At 37.1% G+C, this 18,196-nt stretch overlaps 1 protein-coding gene across 4 annotated transcripts in view; it reads left to right on the plus strand.

Annotated features, from left to right (window-relative positions):
* The window catches only part of fry (microtubule binding protein furry), a 1,034,138-nt gene that overhangs the window by 769,138 nt on the left and 246,804 nt on the right, over positions 1 to 18,196 (plus strand). For all 4 annotated transcript variants that reach the window (XM_083126340.1, XM_083126342.1, XM_083126341.1 and 1 more), the window contains one exon: positions 12,942 to 13,076. In XM_083126340.1, coding sequence (XP_082982466.1) covers positions 12,942 to 13,076 — 135 coding nt within the window. The remainder of the gene's footprint in view (positions 1 to 12,941; positions 13,077 to 18,196) is intronic.

Consider the following 18,196-nt stretch of genomic DNA (forward strand, 5'->3'; position numbering starts at 1 on the left):
GCCTTACCAAGAATTTATTTTCCAAATATGAAGTTATTTATACAGAGGAAAATTAGGGAATGTATAACATGCCAGCAGAATAAACGCCGTCCAGGTCTACCAGCAGGAGAATTGTGCACTTTTCCCGCACAAAAGCCATTTCAGCGGATTTGCCTGGACTTTTCAGGTCCATATCCTCCTTCATCCAATCTTCGTCATCGATACATAATCGCTGCCACAGATTTTGGGACGCGCTATTTAATAGCCAAACCAGTTGCAGATTGTACGGCCAGTACAGCAGCAGAATTTGTGTATGAAGAGATTGTGTTACGCTACGGAGCCCCACAGGATATTTACACGGATCGCGGATCAGCATTTAAATCTAAGCTTTTCCAGGAACTTGGCACCAAATTGGGAATCACCATTAAGTTTTCACCAGTCGGTCTTCATAACTCTATAGGTCTTTCGGAACGCAACCACGGCGTACTGCAGAGTATAATAATGTGTTATGTCAACTCAAAACACACTGATTGGGTCCAATATTTACAGCCAAGTGTATTTAGTTACAATACTACTAGGAATCAGAATTTGCGGTATAGCCCATTCTTTTTAGTACATGGATTCCAACCTACTTTGCCCTGGGAGCTTGCATTACACACACCAAGCTGTGAAAATGTGGAAAATGATGTACGGTTCCGAGTATTGGAGAAAGCAAGAACCAATGCTACGGATAACTTAGCAAAACGACATGTTGAAGTGAAGAAATATTATGATCAGAAGAGGAAACAGATTAAGTTTCAACCAGGCGATCAAGTATTAATTTTTGACAGCACCCAGAAAATTGGAACCGCACGGTGCTTTTCAGGTATCTATAAAGGCCCAGCCACAGTTATTCGAGAAGAGAATCCGAATACATACCTGGTGGAATTCCAAAACAAGCGCGGAAAGACAGTAGTGGACTCTATTGCCGTCCAGAGACTCAAAAAATATTATGCGCCTGATGACGGTGAAGGCGAAGAGAATTTGGCAGGTGAAGATGAAGATCGTCAAGAAGACAACGCGGACTCACGCACGGATAATGGTCACTAAAATTGAAAATTCATATAAGTAACAGGTTTAACATTTTAATTTCACTTGCATGACATAATAATAATAATAATTTATCATAGAATAGCACTAATAATATTAAAGATTAAAAGCAGACTTATTAATTTAATAATGTGCTTTAGGCACAAAAGTTTTTTGCAGTATGTTATAATACTAGCTCAGCGAATACATCACTAGAATTTTATAGTTACTCTTCAGAAGAAGGTATATGATTATATTAGCAAAGTTTATTTTTAAGCGCCAGTTATGAGAATATTTATACTATATGAATATGTAGACGTCGACGTCAAGATTTTATTGCGCTCCACTAACAAGTATTTTCCTTCGGATATTGGATAGCTACCGATAATCCTGGAAATCCATTCTGCCATCGCAGAATGATAATGATTAAACCACAACGGTTTTAGTTTAAAGCTTTGCCACAAAAATATGCTAAGCATATTTTAGAATGAGTTGAGAGAATTAAAGATTCTTCAAGTTTTAGTGATGTTAGTATGTTAATGCATTTAAAGATCGCATAAATAATAATTATTATTTTATTTCAGGTAGTCAGGAGTAAATCAGACTCAATTTTTCCTTTACCTTGTACCTTAGTACAGTTCGTTTAATTTTAAGTATTTAAACATAAGGTTAACACCTGAAATTAAATAAGTTTGCAGTAAAATTTAAAATAAGATAAGTTAAACAGTGCTAATAAATTTAGAGAATAAATAAATTATATTAAATAAATAAATCACGCAGATAATTTGAGCCTAGAGTCAGAAATAATTAAAAGCTGAGTTAAAATATCTACTACTTAGACTAGGCAAGCTTAAAGTACGTATTAGCTCTGAAGAACTGTTTGTTTTGATTGCCTAAGCAACATGAAAATCATTGCGATTTTAGTTATTTTAAACGGATTTCTTCCATACGTAAAAGCTTATAATTTTATATATCTGTTGAACAAGTCCTTTGACTATCCTTATAATATAATTACAATTTTATTATTAACAACATTTATTATTAGTATTTTTATAATTTTCATAATCTGTTATTTTCAATGTCAACGCAAGAAATTTATTACTTATGACCATGAGTGTACCAACGAATTACAGTTAAGCAAACTTAGTAATGATTCACCGCCCATTGATCCGATTTACGACGATGTTGCACCAATTGTTGAAGTGGTACCATTAAAAACGAGTCACCCGCCAATTCCCCCTCCACTCCCTCAGTCCATTATTATTCAACCTAGGGTACAAAAAGAAGTTCAAGACGTATCCAGAAATAGTGTAGTCACTACAAACGACAGTATAGATTTGCCGAAGAATATTTTATCCGTTAAAGATAGAGTTCAAAAATTTGCCGTAAGCAAGGGTCCTAATTTTGTTCAAAACAGTCGCAAAATGGAAAGTGAATTGCCTATTTCATCCTGTGTTCAGCCAGTTGTAAAAGTTAAAGAGTTATTTGCGAATCAGTTACCAGTAAAAGTCAAGAAAGTTTCAAGTGTTACTTTAAAAGCAGAAAGTAAGCCAAATTTTCAGGTTCCCGAACCTGTTGTATCGTTTACAGACCATATTTTCTACGACTTCATGTTCGACTAGAATTTTATATTAATTACGATTCAAATTTTAAGTATAATTCATTTTTTACGTTTTATTGTACCTTATGCAAGGTTTTATTAGTCATTTAGTTTGCTAACAGCTTCCCAACTGTTGTTATTTTACCAGTACGGAAGTGTTCTAGTAACACGCTGTCGCAAGCGCAACGAAGTTTTCTCTCTTTCCATCCAATTTATTACGTCATTTCAAAGTCCTTGACTTTATTTCGAAATCCCGCAGCGCTTACTAGACTTTGTTCGTAGTAATTTAAAGTTTTGTAAACAGTTACGCGTCATTCAATGTATCAGCGAATCATGGCGTTGCATTTTTCTTCCTCCGTTCCTTTGCTCGCTGCTCGAAGCAGCGACCTTTTCCCCTCCACCTCTCCGACGGCACCCGAACGTACCCGAAGTCGCCGATCACGGCAGCGAACTTGCAAGAGCTTTCGTTGTCGCCATAGAGAAATTTTCAGTTACGTCCAGCGACCACAAATGCAACCTTGCACAATTTAGAATGTCTAGTATCAGCGAATTCCTTTTCTGCACTCAAGCTCTCTTCCGAGTACTTTGAACACGCTGGAAGCTCGGAAAACACTTACCATAAGCGTTGCATATTTTTTTTTTGAGTTAGTGGCGTTCGTTCAGTAAAATTTTAGGGAATCAGTTTAGTTACGCATATAGCCATCAGAATTTGATTTTTTACGATAGAAGTTCATGTAACCAATGTTAGGGATATTTTGTTCTATATAGATAAATTTTTCCGTAAAACGTCGCATTTATGCACTTCAGACTAATCACGACCAATAATTTTACAAAAGGAACAACACGACGAATTTTTGCGTTTTTCTCGCAAAATTTTCCCGTTTTTCATAGAGATATTTATAGTAAGTAAGTTTTTGGGAAATCGACGTATTTTTTTTCATTAGAATCAGGATAGAGATAAACGAAATTTTGATAAAATCAGGGAAATTTCTACAAAAGGGCAATTTTAGCACTTTATGCACTTAGAGTAATCAAGATTATTAGCAACATGCCAGGCTAAGCCTCGGTGATTGGCACAGGCATGTGCAGCAAAAGTCGCCATGGCATCGTTAGCCTAGTCAAATTTAAATAGAGTGGTTTATCACAAATGTTATAATTTGAGAAATTATTATTATTAATATTTATTATTAGGAAATTTAGCTCACTTACCCAATTTGCACCTTATTCGACAATGCAGCAATAAATTCATTACTTCTTACTGATTAACTTCATGTTAATGTTAGTACAGTAGGTAATATTAGTAATTTGTATTTATATTTTAATATAGTGCATAACTATTCTCTATTTATTTTGTTTAAACATACCTAAGGAATTGACACACCATTCTTATGTGAGTCAAGTATACTTTTCCGCGGCGGGTCTGTTTACACGACCAAGTGATTTGAGGTATACGGCGGACTCAAGAAGTTTTGAGTGGTTAAATTTCTTTTGTTTAAAGAAAATTTGAAATTGAGAAAGTTTTATTATTTTTATTGTGTTTCAAATTTGAATTTCACCTTTTTAATTCCCTGATGCTATATTTTGTTACCACCTGGAGTTTCAACGAAACGCAGAAGTAGCCTTTACTGAATTTTTTGTCTTACATTGCATATTAATGAACCACGGCAAATTGCACCGGCCTATCGTTTATTAGGAGGCCATTAGAGGCTTGTCAAAGCAACTTTTAGCACTCTAATAGCTTGCTTTGCGCAACACAAATTTTATTTATTTATTTTAAGGGTTCACACCATAATAATTTTTTTATAATTTTCAACAGAATTTAGAACATGCTTGCAACACTTATTTTTGGTTAAGAATTTTACATTTTGTAGTTTTGAAGTGAAGTCTATTACTGACAATAAATTATTAGAGCAGCGCAGTAATAATTAATAGGTTAAGGCAACACATTAATCATGGACATTAATATTTTAATTACGGTTGGATATTTTATTTAAATTTTCCTTATTTATTTTCAAAGAGTTATGGCAATTATTTTATCAATTTATTTTAATCATATTTTATTTTGATGAGACAATTTAATTTGATTTTAAAGAAAAGGCAGTGGAAATTAGTTGATTTTGTGTACATGCATACTTGAATTATATATACCCATCCTATTGCAATTTCCTTTCTTTGTCATAATTTTTCCTTTTAACCTAACCTGTCTATACGGAGCGTCATGGACAAGCAATACCTACACCATCCATGGGCATTTTCATGACGGACATCCGCAGGCAGTCTATTACCAGGCAGAAAGACTGATTAATATTCTACGAGGGAGACATGCAGATATTTTAAGTACTATTTCAAGAAGAGACTCGTCACCACCAATTTGAGGGAGACATGCAGACATTTCTACTTATTACTACACGGAGACTACCTTACAGGAAGGATGTAGTCAACCATACATTTCCCAGTATAGCGGACTGCACATTATCAACAACACCTAGTGATGCAGCTAGATACAATTTCCCTCCACACTGCAGTTCAAACAACAACTTTTCCCCATCTCCCAAGTTCTACGGGTAATTTACTACATTTTTACATTGCCCAATGCAGTCAAGACGACAAGCAATCCAGAAAGAAGAGAAGCAGAGAAAAAACATACATTCTACAAACAGCAGTTCTGGTCACAAACAATTATTACAGAATTGTGCTACAGTGTTTCTACACATACACATGCGAGCTCCTATCATGTGTATCTATTTGGTTATTTAACATGCATTATGGGAAACAATACTTTTCCATAGCCCTTATATACATTTTCAGTTTTGTGCCATGCATGAGAACCAGTTTCATATGCATTCAAGTTTACATTATACTACAAGGAAGCGACAAGCACCAGTGGCGTCAAGTGACCAGTGTTAGCATCAATTAGTGCATAATTTTTTTTTACGATGAAATTTTGCACTTTGAATAATAAACGGACATGCAAGCAATACAAAAAACATAATTACAGCACTTTCGAACATTTTAGAAAGCATGCTTTAGTGCCAATATTTTATGCATATGTTTGTCGCATGCAGGTATTATTGTTATTTTTTTTTCCTCTTTCTTCTCACCAACATGGAATATTCAAAGCGACACATTTGTTCGCAGAACATTGTTTTTGATATTTATAACTCAAGCACATAGTTGTGTTACTTGCAAGATTAATAATTTTTGTGTGCAGTCATACAAAGGTAATCACCAAGCCAGATATATGTATACAGTGTACAGTTTAATGTAGAAAAGAAAATTGAACGCTATAATTAAGTTTTACCAGCGACAGTTTTCAGTGTAACTCACTATATGCATTTGAATATTGTATAATAATACATTGGAATGTGCAACACAGCCATGCAAGTTTATATATTTGGCGATGTTAGGAGTGCAGTGCTACGTAGTTCGTAAAACATACGCACTTTTGATATGATCAGGTTTTTACACGGACAAAACAGTGAGATGTGACAATGTTTTACATGCTTACTTACGTGTACTTACTTGTGCACCTTTTTAAGGTATTTTTTGTTTTAAAGAGTTTATATCGAGCGGCAATATAAACAAACATTGTGAATTCCGTTCTATCTTGCAAAGACGCTCCGCTCCAGCCGTTGGCTTCTCGGAACACACAGAGTCGTTACCGCGTGGCGAGGCATCACAGACTCTTGACTAGGAGCAAATGGATGAGCAATTATACATAATAAACAGTACGTACGCACAAATGTGGTACATTAAGAGTTTTTTCGCTTAACGACACGAACTTTTGTGATTTCTAGTCCTATAATAGTATATATTATTGTTTTTTACATCGTATAAACATACGAATTTGTTAGTATTAAGGGTATTATTCATTATAAAGTTTAGGGAATAAAATTTTTTTCCTTCAGGCTACGGCAAACAAGGGAAAGTTATGTTATGGTGTATTTTTTTTGTATATTTGGGTTTTTTAAGAAAATATATGGAATTGGCGAACCTGAGTCATGTCAAGCTTTGCGATTTGACTTTTAAATTTTCAAAGGAGAAAATTTTCCTACGCGAGGCGAACGTATCAATCCATAGGATTGTATGTTTATTTTATTAAGTCTCTCTGAACGCTTCATGTTGACCAGGGCATTCACTTGTTTTTCTCAGCTGTCTCAAGCCTCTTAGGCATGTTTACAATGCATTGTGTTGTGCCATGCAAACCTCCTGAGTATTCAGGAAGCAGGTAATACTTCTGGGTTTGGTGTCAGCGGTTTGCATGGTAGCAATTATAATAAACACGATTCGGCGATTCGGCATCGAGGAAGAGCTCGATGGCCAGGGAATATAGAGGTGAGACAAGCTGGGAAGTGACTGGACTTTGGGAATTGAGTTGGTAGAGAGAGGAGGTCAGCAAGACAGGAGGTCGATAGTGGAAGCACGCTTTGGTCAACAAGTTAGAAGCTTACAGAGGACTTCGCTATTTTCAGTCAGCTCAGAGACTTCAGTTAGACAGGTAATTATCCTACACCCAGCCATGATACAGGTTCAACGGTTCACAAAATCCAACGAGTTGCCATTGTCTTTTCAGTAGTTTAATTCCTTTGTGTAAATTGTACCTTTCGCATGCCAAGCAATAGCTCGTCATGTCAATGACGAGTGGTCTCATCAAGAGGATGAATGATGAGTAGTTTACATCACCCCATCAGTTAACTGGTTCAGATCCCTTCATTCTATAGAATGACACGATACCGTTTCCTCTCACGTGCTCATTGGTGGAACCGTCACTAGTTGCGCAAAGACTTGTTTTCGTTCACTTGCTCCATATATACCGGAACAGAGTATAGTTCTTTTACGATACTTTTCTACCCTGTTAGCATCGAGAACGAATAATGGATTGAAGTGCAATAACTGGAATGAAATATCCTCTCTCGTCCGATATTCGAAACCAAGACCTTTGTGGCAGGTTTTATAAGACACTATACCACGCAGGTTAGGCTGTGAAGTTAGCCTCCTGCACGTACGAGTATACAGGCTAACATTTTTAAATAAGTTTATCATCAATACGTGTTTAAGTAGGTTTTATTCCAGATAATTTGCAGTTACTTTGACTTCATTCAAAGTAATGTCAAAGTAAGATGCTCGCGCAAAATTCCATACTTAATGTTATACGTATTTCAACTGGTTTGAAAGGTAGAAGGTAACACAGAAAACGGATCGTATATGTACTAGCTAGTGGATCGTGCCCAATTAAGATTTCACACTTATTACTTTTTGTTTGTTAAGACTACGTAAATATAACGTTATCGAATTTTTAGTTACTTTCCAGATATAGCGTATTCTATCAGCTATTAAATATTTCATTACTATAGTGGTAAAATATTCCCTATTTGTAAACGCTTGCAGGAATTTAATCCCTGAGTGTTACATGTGAAAGAAGAAATACTGACACCCTTATTTATTTTGTGGATCATGAATTATTAGTTTGTTGAAAGGTCATTTTGGCATGTAAATATATGAGATAATTGGAACGAAAGAATATCATACACGTACGTTTGAGTTTTAAAGTCCACTTTATGCACAGATAGGCTAATCCGGACTGAATCTATAGTTTGAAGTACTATGGAAGCAATAAATTGCCAACGCAACCAGTCTTTTAGAGCGGTCAACCTCCTAAGGATTCGGCATCAGTGAATTTCTCGCAGCATATTGGCTCTTCCATGCTGTAAAATAAGGCTTAATCAGAGGGTGCAAGTTCCGGCGAGCATTGAGGGTGTTTGAGGATATAATACACGTTTTTCTCTATTTGGTCCCAAGTGTGTGCAGGCGTATGGGGCCGCCTGGCATTGGGACATGACGGCAAAATTTCCAACCTCGGATATCACCCACACGGGGAATCAAATCACGATCTCCCGCTTAGTAGTAGATGCCCTATCGACCGAACCACCGTGGCTGTAGAAGATAATATATGCCTAATGAACGTGAAGAACCCATCGCGTCCCGCAAGGCCAGTTTAGGTTTACATTGAGTGTTCGACTCACGATCCCGACTGGAGTTTTCTCAGATCGAATTTCTAATAAACTTTTTGAGTTAGAGGTGTAAACATAACAGAAGGTGAGGGTATATTGGAAAATTGAGCCTTCAGAGTTGCGAGCTGAGATCAAATATCTTCGTTTGAAAGGTGTGTCACCTCAAGAAGTCCTCAATGAAAATGTACAGACATTGGGTGATAAAGCACTTTTATGTTCCACTGTAAAGAAGTGGCGTAGGGAATGCAGCTGTGGTCGTGAGTCATGTGAAGATGAACAACCTATCGGAAGTACATCAACAGCCATTTCCCAAGAAACTATCGATCGTGTGCAACAACTAATCAACATTGATAGGAGATTCACCACTAGGACACTTTCTGACATTGTTAGCATATCATGCCATTTTTAACTGACCATTTGGGATTAAAAAGAATGAAATTGTCTTTGGGTGCCTCGAATGTTGACAGATGCTCAAAAACACAAGTGTATCTACAGCGGATATCCAATCCTGTGGCTTTAAAATTTTTCGGCGTCCACCTTATTCTCCAAATCTGGCCCCGAGGTACTACCACCTGTTCGCAGTTGCGGGGTAAGAATTTTCACAATGATTCTGATGTCATAGGATGCTGTGGAGGGGTGGTTACAGTAGCAAGACAGAACATTTTATTGTGCTGTAATTGCAGCGTTAGAAAAACGATTGCGTAAGTGTCTGACATTCGCATAAAATGATGGAAGAAATTTCCCGATACCATTACAGAAAGTGGGTCAGGGCACGAACTTATTGTACGCCCCTCGCACAGAATATACACTAATTTATACAGGGTGTTTTCGTGACCATGTTACAAACTTTCAGGGATGATGGAAGGAGACAAAACCAAGCAACCCCTGTCCGAAAAAGCCGTGTTCAGAAGTTACAAGCCAAAACCATAGTGACGAGAAAGGTATACCAGCAGGTTCACCTGGTCTGTTTCCACTTGATTTATTTTGTGGGGTCACGTAAAAATTGCTGTGTACAAGACTCCTGTGGATAGTGAAAAAGAGCCCCTGAAAAGAATCCTTGCTGCCAGTGATATCGCCAGAACGTCATCAGGTATGTTAAAGCATATCCGACATGCAATGCTATCATTCCTGCGTTGATGCTAGATGGTGCTCTTTTTAATCAACTGCTACAAATGCATTTATCTTGGCTAGTTATGTATGATGTAGTAATGGTAGGAAATAGTTATTTACTTATTAAAGCTACAAAGAAAAATCTTTCTTATTTTTCCATAACCATCCTAAATTTTGTTTAAACTTTGGTATTGTTGAGACTATTTTATGCTCAGATGGGCTAATCGGGACTGGACGTACAGGTAAAGTGAGACCAGAGCCACTGTGGTAGTTTCGTATCCTGGAAAAATGGACTGCATAGAACCTTCTACCTTCCAACAACAGTTTTGATTTATAACTCTTGACGGGGACATTGTCGGACTGAGATTCCTTATCTCTTATGTCCATACACAAACAACGTATCTGCTAGTTTCTCAAGGTCACATCCTCTTTTCGTTTGTGGGTTGCATAACTTTCATGTCAGAATGGTTTTGGAACTCTTGAAACTTCTGAACGAGGCATTTCCAGACAGGGCTTTCTTATCTCACATTGATGCTTTTGTCCTCTTCCATCATCCCTGAAAGTTTGTAACATGATCACGGAAACACCCTGTATACAATCGTGTTCAAGTCAGACAGATTTGTCTGGTAACTTTATATCACGTCATTGTAGATTTTTATGGCCACTTTCTGTCGCTTGCATTTCATTTTCGACATATTCAGAGCCAGTAGCACCGCGCTCGAACATATTTGGCCTAACTCTGCTACAAAGGATATTATCAAGTTCCGTCGGAAGCGTCTTGAATACCTTGCTTAGCGCTGTCGGACGATTTTCCTCATTAACCTGAGGTATCCCTTGATGCTGAAATTAACTGCTAGGAGATGAATTTCTGCAGCAGGAAGACTCTTTACATGAACACCTTGGGGCAAAATCTACAGGAATTTCCAATCTTTCTCAGTAGCTGTCAACGGAACTGTTCTCAAATTAGTTTTCTTCTTTAAACTTCATCTTACTTTGCCTCAAATTTGTGAGTACGTGCCGGGTTGCTCAATAAATCCTATGTAAAATATACTCATATAATTTTTCAAAGTTCGACATTTTACTTGCCGTGCTTTTTTCCTCCTTCGGGGAACGGCAGCTACTTAAACGGTAGCCCGGTAACTGTTCCAAGAGAGGGCGGGTTTGTTCCTCAAAGTTTCCTTCAGGAGATGTCTTCGTATCCTAGTTTGAAAGTCATCTGCACAAAAGTACCAGAAGAATGATCAAAGTTTCGGGAATGTTACAAACAGGAAAGTGTTTATCGTCTGAAGTGAGTGAGAAGAAAAATTCAGATGAAAGCCATTTGCTTAGTCGGGGAGAAGTAAATCGTTAACTTCGAACTTGTGATCAAGTCTACGAATGAGAGAGTTTCAAATTTGTCTGTGGAGTATAAGAGAAGAAGTTTTCTTGTAAAAAACTATTATCCTTCCTTTTTATTGCTTCATAACCTACTTTTTTTCTTTTTTTTATATAAATGAGCTACGAAATTTTCATTGGCGGCAAAAAGAAAGTTCGTTACTTGTGAAAGTACTGGAATAATTCAACTCAGCCGTCTGTTTTGTGATTGATGCTATTGGCGTTAAAGTTGGAAAAACCATTAATTAAATGCTTGAGTTAAACTTTTGATCTTGACTTGGAGAAATGCACACACCTATCATCTTCTAGTTCTCTGCCAAAGGCACCAAAAAAAAAAAGGCGTTTTGGTATAAAATGCAGGGATCAGATGGAACTTAAAGCACTTAATCAATGGCGAAAATAGGTGATAGATATCAGGCTGCTAATTGTTCAAGATGGCGGCCAACATTCAATCATTTGACGTCATTTTATCTCGTGTTTCCATTTATCCAAATTTTCGATCGCTTTTAAAAACAGGAGCTCTAAAATGAAACTTTAATTTCGCTTCTCATACATTTTTGCATGAATGTCAGTTTTAATCAATTTTGAAATTATTGAATGTTTGAATTGATTGATTAATTGAATTGCTTTATTTTACTTCGCTTTTTTGTGCCACTTTTTGGCTAATTTGCGAAGATGGTGATGAGTGATGACATGATGAAATTGATGAATGGACACTCATGAACACCCATGCCCAGGCTAGGATTCGAACCCGGGACCCCTGGCGTCCTAGCGCGATGTGATAACCACTCCGCCACGGGGGCCGGCTTATTGAATGTTTGTTAGGATATTTTTTTACTATTGCTTTTTACTGGAAAATGGCTCCGGCTAATAAGAAAATGATCGTAAAAGAACAAAGGTTGTTATCCGAGGTTTAACTTAAGACGAAGATCAATAAAATCTGGCTCTATGAACCAGAACTATAAAATATTGAACTTGTAATTTTGTCGGTCGAATTTTGAAACAAAATTAATTATACATGCAAGGAATATGGAACCTTTAATGATGAACAATTTCAAAGCTTTAATCAATACTACCTCAAAATCTGTGAATGGTTATATTATGTTAGAAACCTCCCTACTTTTTATATTGTTCTAGTAATCTGTTAAAGGATAAATCATTTTTTAAATACATTTATTTATAATAATTAATGAATGCCGCGGTATGTTAGTCGTTAAGGCTTCTGACTACCATGTAAGAGACCCAGGTTCGATCCTCGGCGGGGGAGAACTGGAATTATTATTTTTCAACTTGTTCAAGCGGCTCCGGCGCGCACCCAGCGTCGTATAAAGTGGGTACCTGGAGGAATATCTGGGGGGTAAATTGCTGCTAGGGGCGTGGTGCTGATCACACCTCCCCCATCTACGGCCGTGATCAAGAAAGTGTGTGGGCCATATCTTCTCACCCCCTATACGCCTTGGCGTGGTGCAAAGCACAGGAGAGCTCTTTACCTTTTTATAATTATTAATTATTCCACAAATAGCACTTCCATCATGGATGATAATTGTTCCTCTTAAGTAGCTTGTTTCGAATGGTTTTATGTCACAACTATAATTTTTATTCAGAGATTATGATACGCTATGTTTTTCATGCTTGTATTATAAATTTATTAGCATTTTTGTAACTTCTGCTTGCAAAACTACATGACTTGTGTCTCATAAAATGATCGTCTATTTGCAAAGTATATGTATCTCATGGAAACATTTAGAACTTATTTTTATATTTTGTTTGGGTCTTACACGGCTTTCTTTTGTTTTCAGTTTGCTGACGAGCATCCCAAGGAAGTGGAGGAACTCTGGGCCACCCTGTGCTCATGTTGGCCAAACAATCTGAAAGTCATCATCCGCTATCTGCTCATTATTTCTGGAATGGCACCACAGGAGCTGCTTCCATATGTAAGTGCAACGATTTAATTTAATTTCCACAATAAAGTGCAAGTGCATTAAGCAATATAACTAAGCATTACAGGTAACAGTAGACCGAAATATATATTAGTTTTCGATTCATAACCTTAACCTCTCGTGTAATATGAACGAATCTAAGTGATTTCCTACTGGCTCAGGCAACGGTGTCGTGATATACGCGTTTTCTACATGAATTCAAGCATGTCATAGATGGGTTTTCTCATTTTCCATTGCGTTTTTTGTTCAGGATTGTTGCTATTAGCATTACAATTCAGTTACTACGTGCTTACGGTATACTATTTACCCGTTTCAAGTACGTAATTTAATACTTTCTCCATCTTTGAAACGACAGATTAGTTTCTCTGAACTTCAAACTTAATTCCACACTCGTTCTCAACGTCTTCTTTATCCTCCTTTGCAACACAATTGGAACCGTCACCCTGTAGTTTTACGTACATGTGGAGAACTAAAGGAGGACCACAGCAGTTTTTTTTTAAAAAAATAAAACCTTATGAAAGATATTTGAAAATAAATTATATTATACAGATGAACGGAGAAGTTTACATACTAGGAACTACACACACTATATTCGTCCCCTGGTATTATTTGAATAACTAAATGAGATGGGATTGATCTTGCCGAAAATGTGGTCAGATGGAAGACATGCGTTTCTGGAGCAACAAACCTTCGAATTTATGAATGTCGAATAATTAATTAGTTCACTTAATTCGTACGTGTGAGGGCCTCCCCGATGCCGCAGTGGTAGCGTCGTCGCCTTGTAATCAAGGAGTCCCTATTTGGATACCCGGTGGAGGCACATAGTGGTTCGGATCCCACTTTAAACTGTAGGTCCAGTCCCGAGTAGGCTTTCTATGCATAAAGTTAACTTAAAACAACAATTCATTCATTCATTCGTACGTGTGAAACCTGAAACAGTTTTAACTTCGTCGCATTTAGGACTTGTCCTCATTGCAGTTTTACAGTGATCAGTTAAATATAATGCATCACAATACAAGAAAAATACACTTAACAATCTCATATGATGCTATTCCTCGCTTCAGAAATCGTTCTTATTTCGTAGTCAGTATTTTTTTAAAATTCTGTTACCCTGAAAATATTGATTTATAGTACAGACACTCTAATATAATACTGGAAATTACATTTTCATTTTCCACTTTATGCAGAGAGATAACTGTTGTTTTCATACTCTGTCACCAGCATAGGCGTAGCTAGAACTTTATATTTGGGTATGCACAAAGAAACTTGTAACTTTTTAATAGCATATTTTTCAACACAATCCCTTGGCTCTTTAACTGCACTGATGTTTGTAAAGGAATATAAATTCACTAAATGAGTGTTGAAAATTTCTGAATATATGTAGTAGAAGAAATCAAATTGCATAGAAATTACACACACACAAAATGTTCATAAATGTTACAAACAAATATCAAAATACACGTCATCTATAGCAAGAGACGTCTCTCAAAAGGTACAATGTTCTTAAACTCATCAATAACTTCAATTACATCAATAGACTAAGCTTTTTCCTGTTCCACAAATAGCATGAGCAGGGCTTCCAATCTATCCTGCTTCTGAGTTGCTCTTAATTTAGTTTTAACTTGGGTAAGCTTGGAGAAAGCTCTCTCGCACGTGCAGCTTGTGACAGGTATAGAAGAAAGGCGCTGAAGTACTGAGTAGAATGCAATAAATATCTTCTTTCTCCAATGACATCAAAGAATCGAAAAACTCTAGACACTCGTTTCATCAGCGATAATGCACACGTTTGTACCAAGTAATGACATTTTCAACTTCTTACAAACTGCCGCTTATTTTCTCTCTTATTGAAATATCTGTATTTAATTCTCTTTGATATAGCAGCCCATTAGGGTGTGCCTAGGCACACCCGGCACACCCCGTAGCTACGCCTATGGTCACCAGTGAATATAAATTTTTACTTGTTAAAATATTGCACAAATACATTCACAGTTCTTTTGCTGCACTGGAGCTGTGGTTTGTCACATAATGTTACTGAAGAAAATACATGTCTGAGAGAAATACAATACCCTTTAACCCTAACATGGAGTTTACCCATGACTCCAAGAACGCAAAACTCAACCAAACAGGGTTTCTGGCGTGAAAAAAAGCCATCAATTACAGCAATGACTACGACAAATACAGTAATAATAGCCAACCCAAGACTTTAGAAACTAGAAGCTTTTTCCTCTTCGTTGGGGTTACTAGTAAACCCTCTTACGGCTTCAGTTTTAAGAAGAATTCTTCACATTTCCTTTCTTGCAATAGCCTGTGACTGTCTTCTACATTTACGAATAACCAGTATTGATTTTATTTCTATTGTTCACATGTTCATAAAATTAACAGGGGTGCCATTGAGATTAAGAACGATCAGTGTCAATATTTTTAAAGTTGTTGATTTCGATTCGTTTTTGTTATACCTAGGTATAGGACGATTGATTTAAAATGTATTGTGTTAAAAAGTTGCAAATGAGTTTGTATCGAATGATTTAAAGTGAAATAATATCTTAAGAAGTTAAATTGTTCTCACTTAATTCTTGCAACGTAAGTTATATAACATTATGGAAACCCAGTTCAGCGGTGAGGACTTGAAATTCAATTTTAAAATTGTGTAAAAGTCGTCTGCTCATCCTTCGTGTGCCATATGGACTATATATTCAGTGTAAAGTACAATTGGAAGTCAGGGACTGTGCATATTTTTTTTTACCTTATCCCCGCCCCTTTCGCCGTATACACACAACTTATTTGAAATTACTTGATTCTTTAAAGCAGGAATTCCCAAACTTCTTACGTTCGCGGCACCCTTGGGAACAGAGGCGCAACCACGATTTCTTGTCTGGGGGGGGGGGCAAGTACCAGGATAAACGTCCAATGATAATAATAATAACAGCAACATTAATAATGGCATTATTATTGTTATTACTACTACTAGTGGTAGTATCAAATACGTTATTATCATCATAAATTACGCAAAAAGGGGGTAGAAGTCTGTTCTAAAGCATTTGTTTGGAACAAACGACGTCAATTTCACATTAGCTAATAATGGAAAACGAGCACACAAACTGTATTTTTTATTGGCAGAAAATGAATGATAAATGCATTCCGAAGATAATTATTTTTGTACATATAACATGTATAACTTTCATGTACAACATAATGTTTTATACACATGCAACATGGAGCGACATAAAATATAAAAATACATATGCAACATGCTAATATTAAATTGTGTACGTATTCAAAGTTTATTCAATACATATATACAACACATACACAGGCTGATATTTTAGTAGTAGTAACTATTTATTTTATAGACACATACATGGTTCAAAGTTTTACAGGCCTTCGATGTAGTCCCTCCCCAGCGTTGCGTACAACGTGTTCCCAGCAGCTGTCGGATGCCGTTGGCACTGCCTAATCTGTTGATAGTGTGAAGAGAGCGTTCTACTGCCAGAAGAATATCTCGAACTGTTCGGAAGCGAATCCCACGAAGTGGTTCCTTCATCTTAGGAATTAGGTCGAAGTCGCAGGGACTTAAAGTTGCCTCTTGCAGTCTATGGTGACACTGTCGTGCTGTGCGACCTCTAGCACATTCAATTTTGAACCACCCCGCTGCTCCTGCTTCGTAAACATCGTGACTGCACTCCGCGACCGCTCTGTTCTTGTTGTCACTGTGCACAGGCATGGAGTGCGAAAAGTGAGTTCATTTGCTCTGAGGAAGGGTACGCATTTAACTAACCTTTGGTATAAACGACATTGCCTGGCTCCGTTGCGCGGCGTCGCTATAGCATAATTCCCACTACTAAAAAAATCAGCCCACGTATTATTTAAATGTATTACATAACAGAAGACAATGACATTTCGAGCAAGAAAATTTTGAGATCAATTTTTTGCTATTGAAAACAATATTGATTTAATAAGGCGAAAATAGTTTCACTGGAAGCCATGGCTTTCTATCTTTTACAACTTTTTTTTTCATTTAAGATCACTCGGCATCTATGGCCGACTCCCGCCGCCCCCTAGTTACGGCTCTGAACTTGACGAGACTGAGAAAAGCAGGCATTGCGAGCGAAGCGAGCTAGAACATTTTACGAAATGTATTTTTATTTGAATAAAATTTGAAATCGAGTGTGGTAATTCCTCTTCTGTGCCCCTATGCATGTGCCCTTAAATGTCATTTTTTGCCCCCCTAGAATTGACTTCCGTCGAAGGTTGGGCGGGGGCAATGCCCCCCCCCCTCCTGTGGTTGCGCCACTGCTTGTGAATGACATTAAAAACTTGGGGTACCCTTGTTAGAATTTCCTTTTCAGTTTTTAATCTTAAATTTAAGTGGAATATGTTATGAGGAGCAAGTTAAATTTATTGTCAAATAAATAGTAAATTTTCTTCATTTATTGAAAGATAATATAAGGAATAAACATCAGAATAGAATACGGTTTACTACAATGGAAATCATTCAAAAGAGTTTTGTTGTATTATTGTGAGACGTCTGATTCAGTGCAGATTCAGATACTTAGAGGACAAATGTTTGATATCAGGCCTTGCAGTTGACAACGAAACACTCATGTCATCCTGAAGGTTATGCCGTCTATTTCTTGCTTTGGATTTTATTGTCGATTTTATTCAATATTTCATTTGCCTACTTCTTAATAGTATTAATATTTTTTTCGTTTATCCCTCAAATATCTCGCGGCACCCTAAGGTGTCACGGCTCCCGGTTGTGAATCACTACTTCAAAGGCTAATGCCCTTGTTAACCTAATTAAGGATGTTTTCCCTTCGATTTCTGAATTGCCCTGGATTCGGTGATTTCATCATTGCTGTAATTCTCCCACGCCACCTTTACGCCATTCAGTCCCATAGTCACCTTCGTAATTATCATTCTTTTTTGCATTCTCTCTTAAATACGGGCAGGAAAAAAATGGCTTTGAGTAACGGCCGTGTGAATGTACAATTCAGATCCCTCCCGCCCCGTAAGTACTCTCTGCCCTACTCTCACAAAATCGATTCTGCCTCCGAGCCGAATTTAATGTTCTTCGATCTTTTTTTCACCCCGAACAAAATTCAATTTGGTTGTTC

This window comes from Lepisma saccharinum, chromosome 8 (assembly GCF_977018435.1).
Source record: "Lepisma saccharinum chromosome 8, izLepSacc3.1, whole genome shotgun sequence".
Classification (NCBI taxonomy): domain Eukaryota; kingdom Metazoa; phylum Arthropoda; class Insecta; order Zygentoma; family Lepismatidae; genus Lepisma; species Lepisma saccharinum.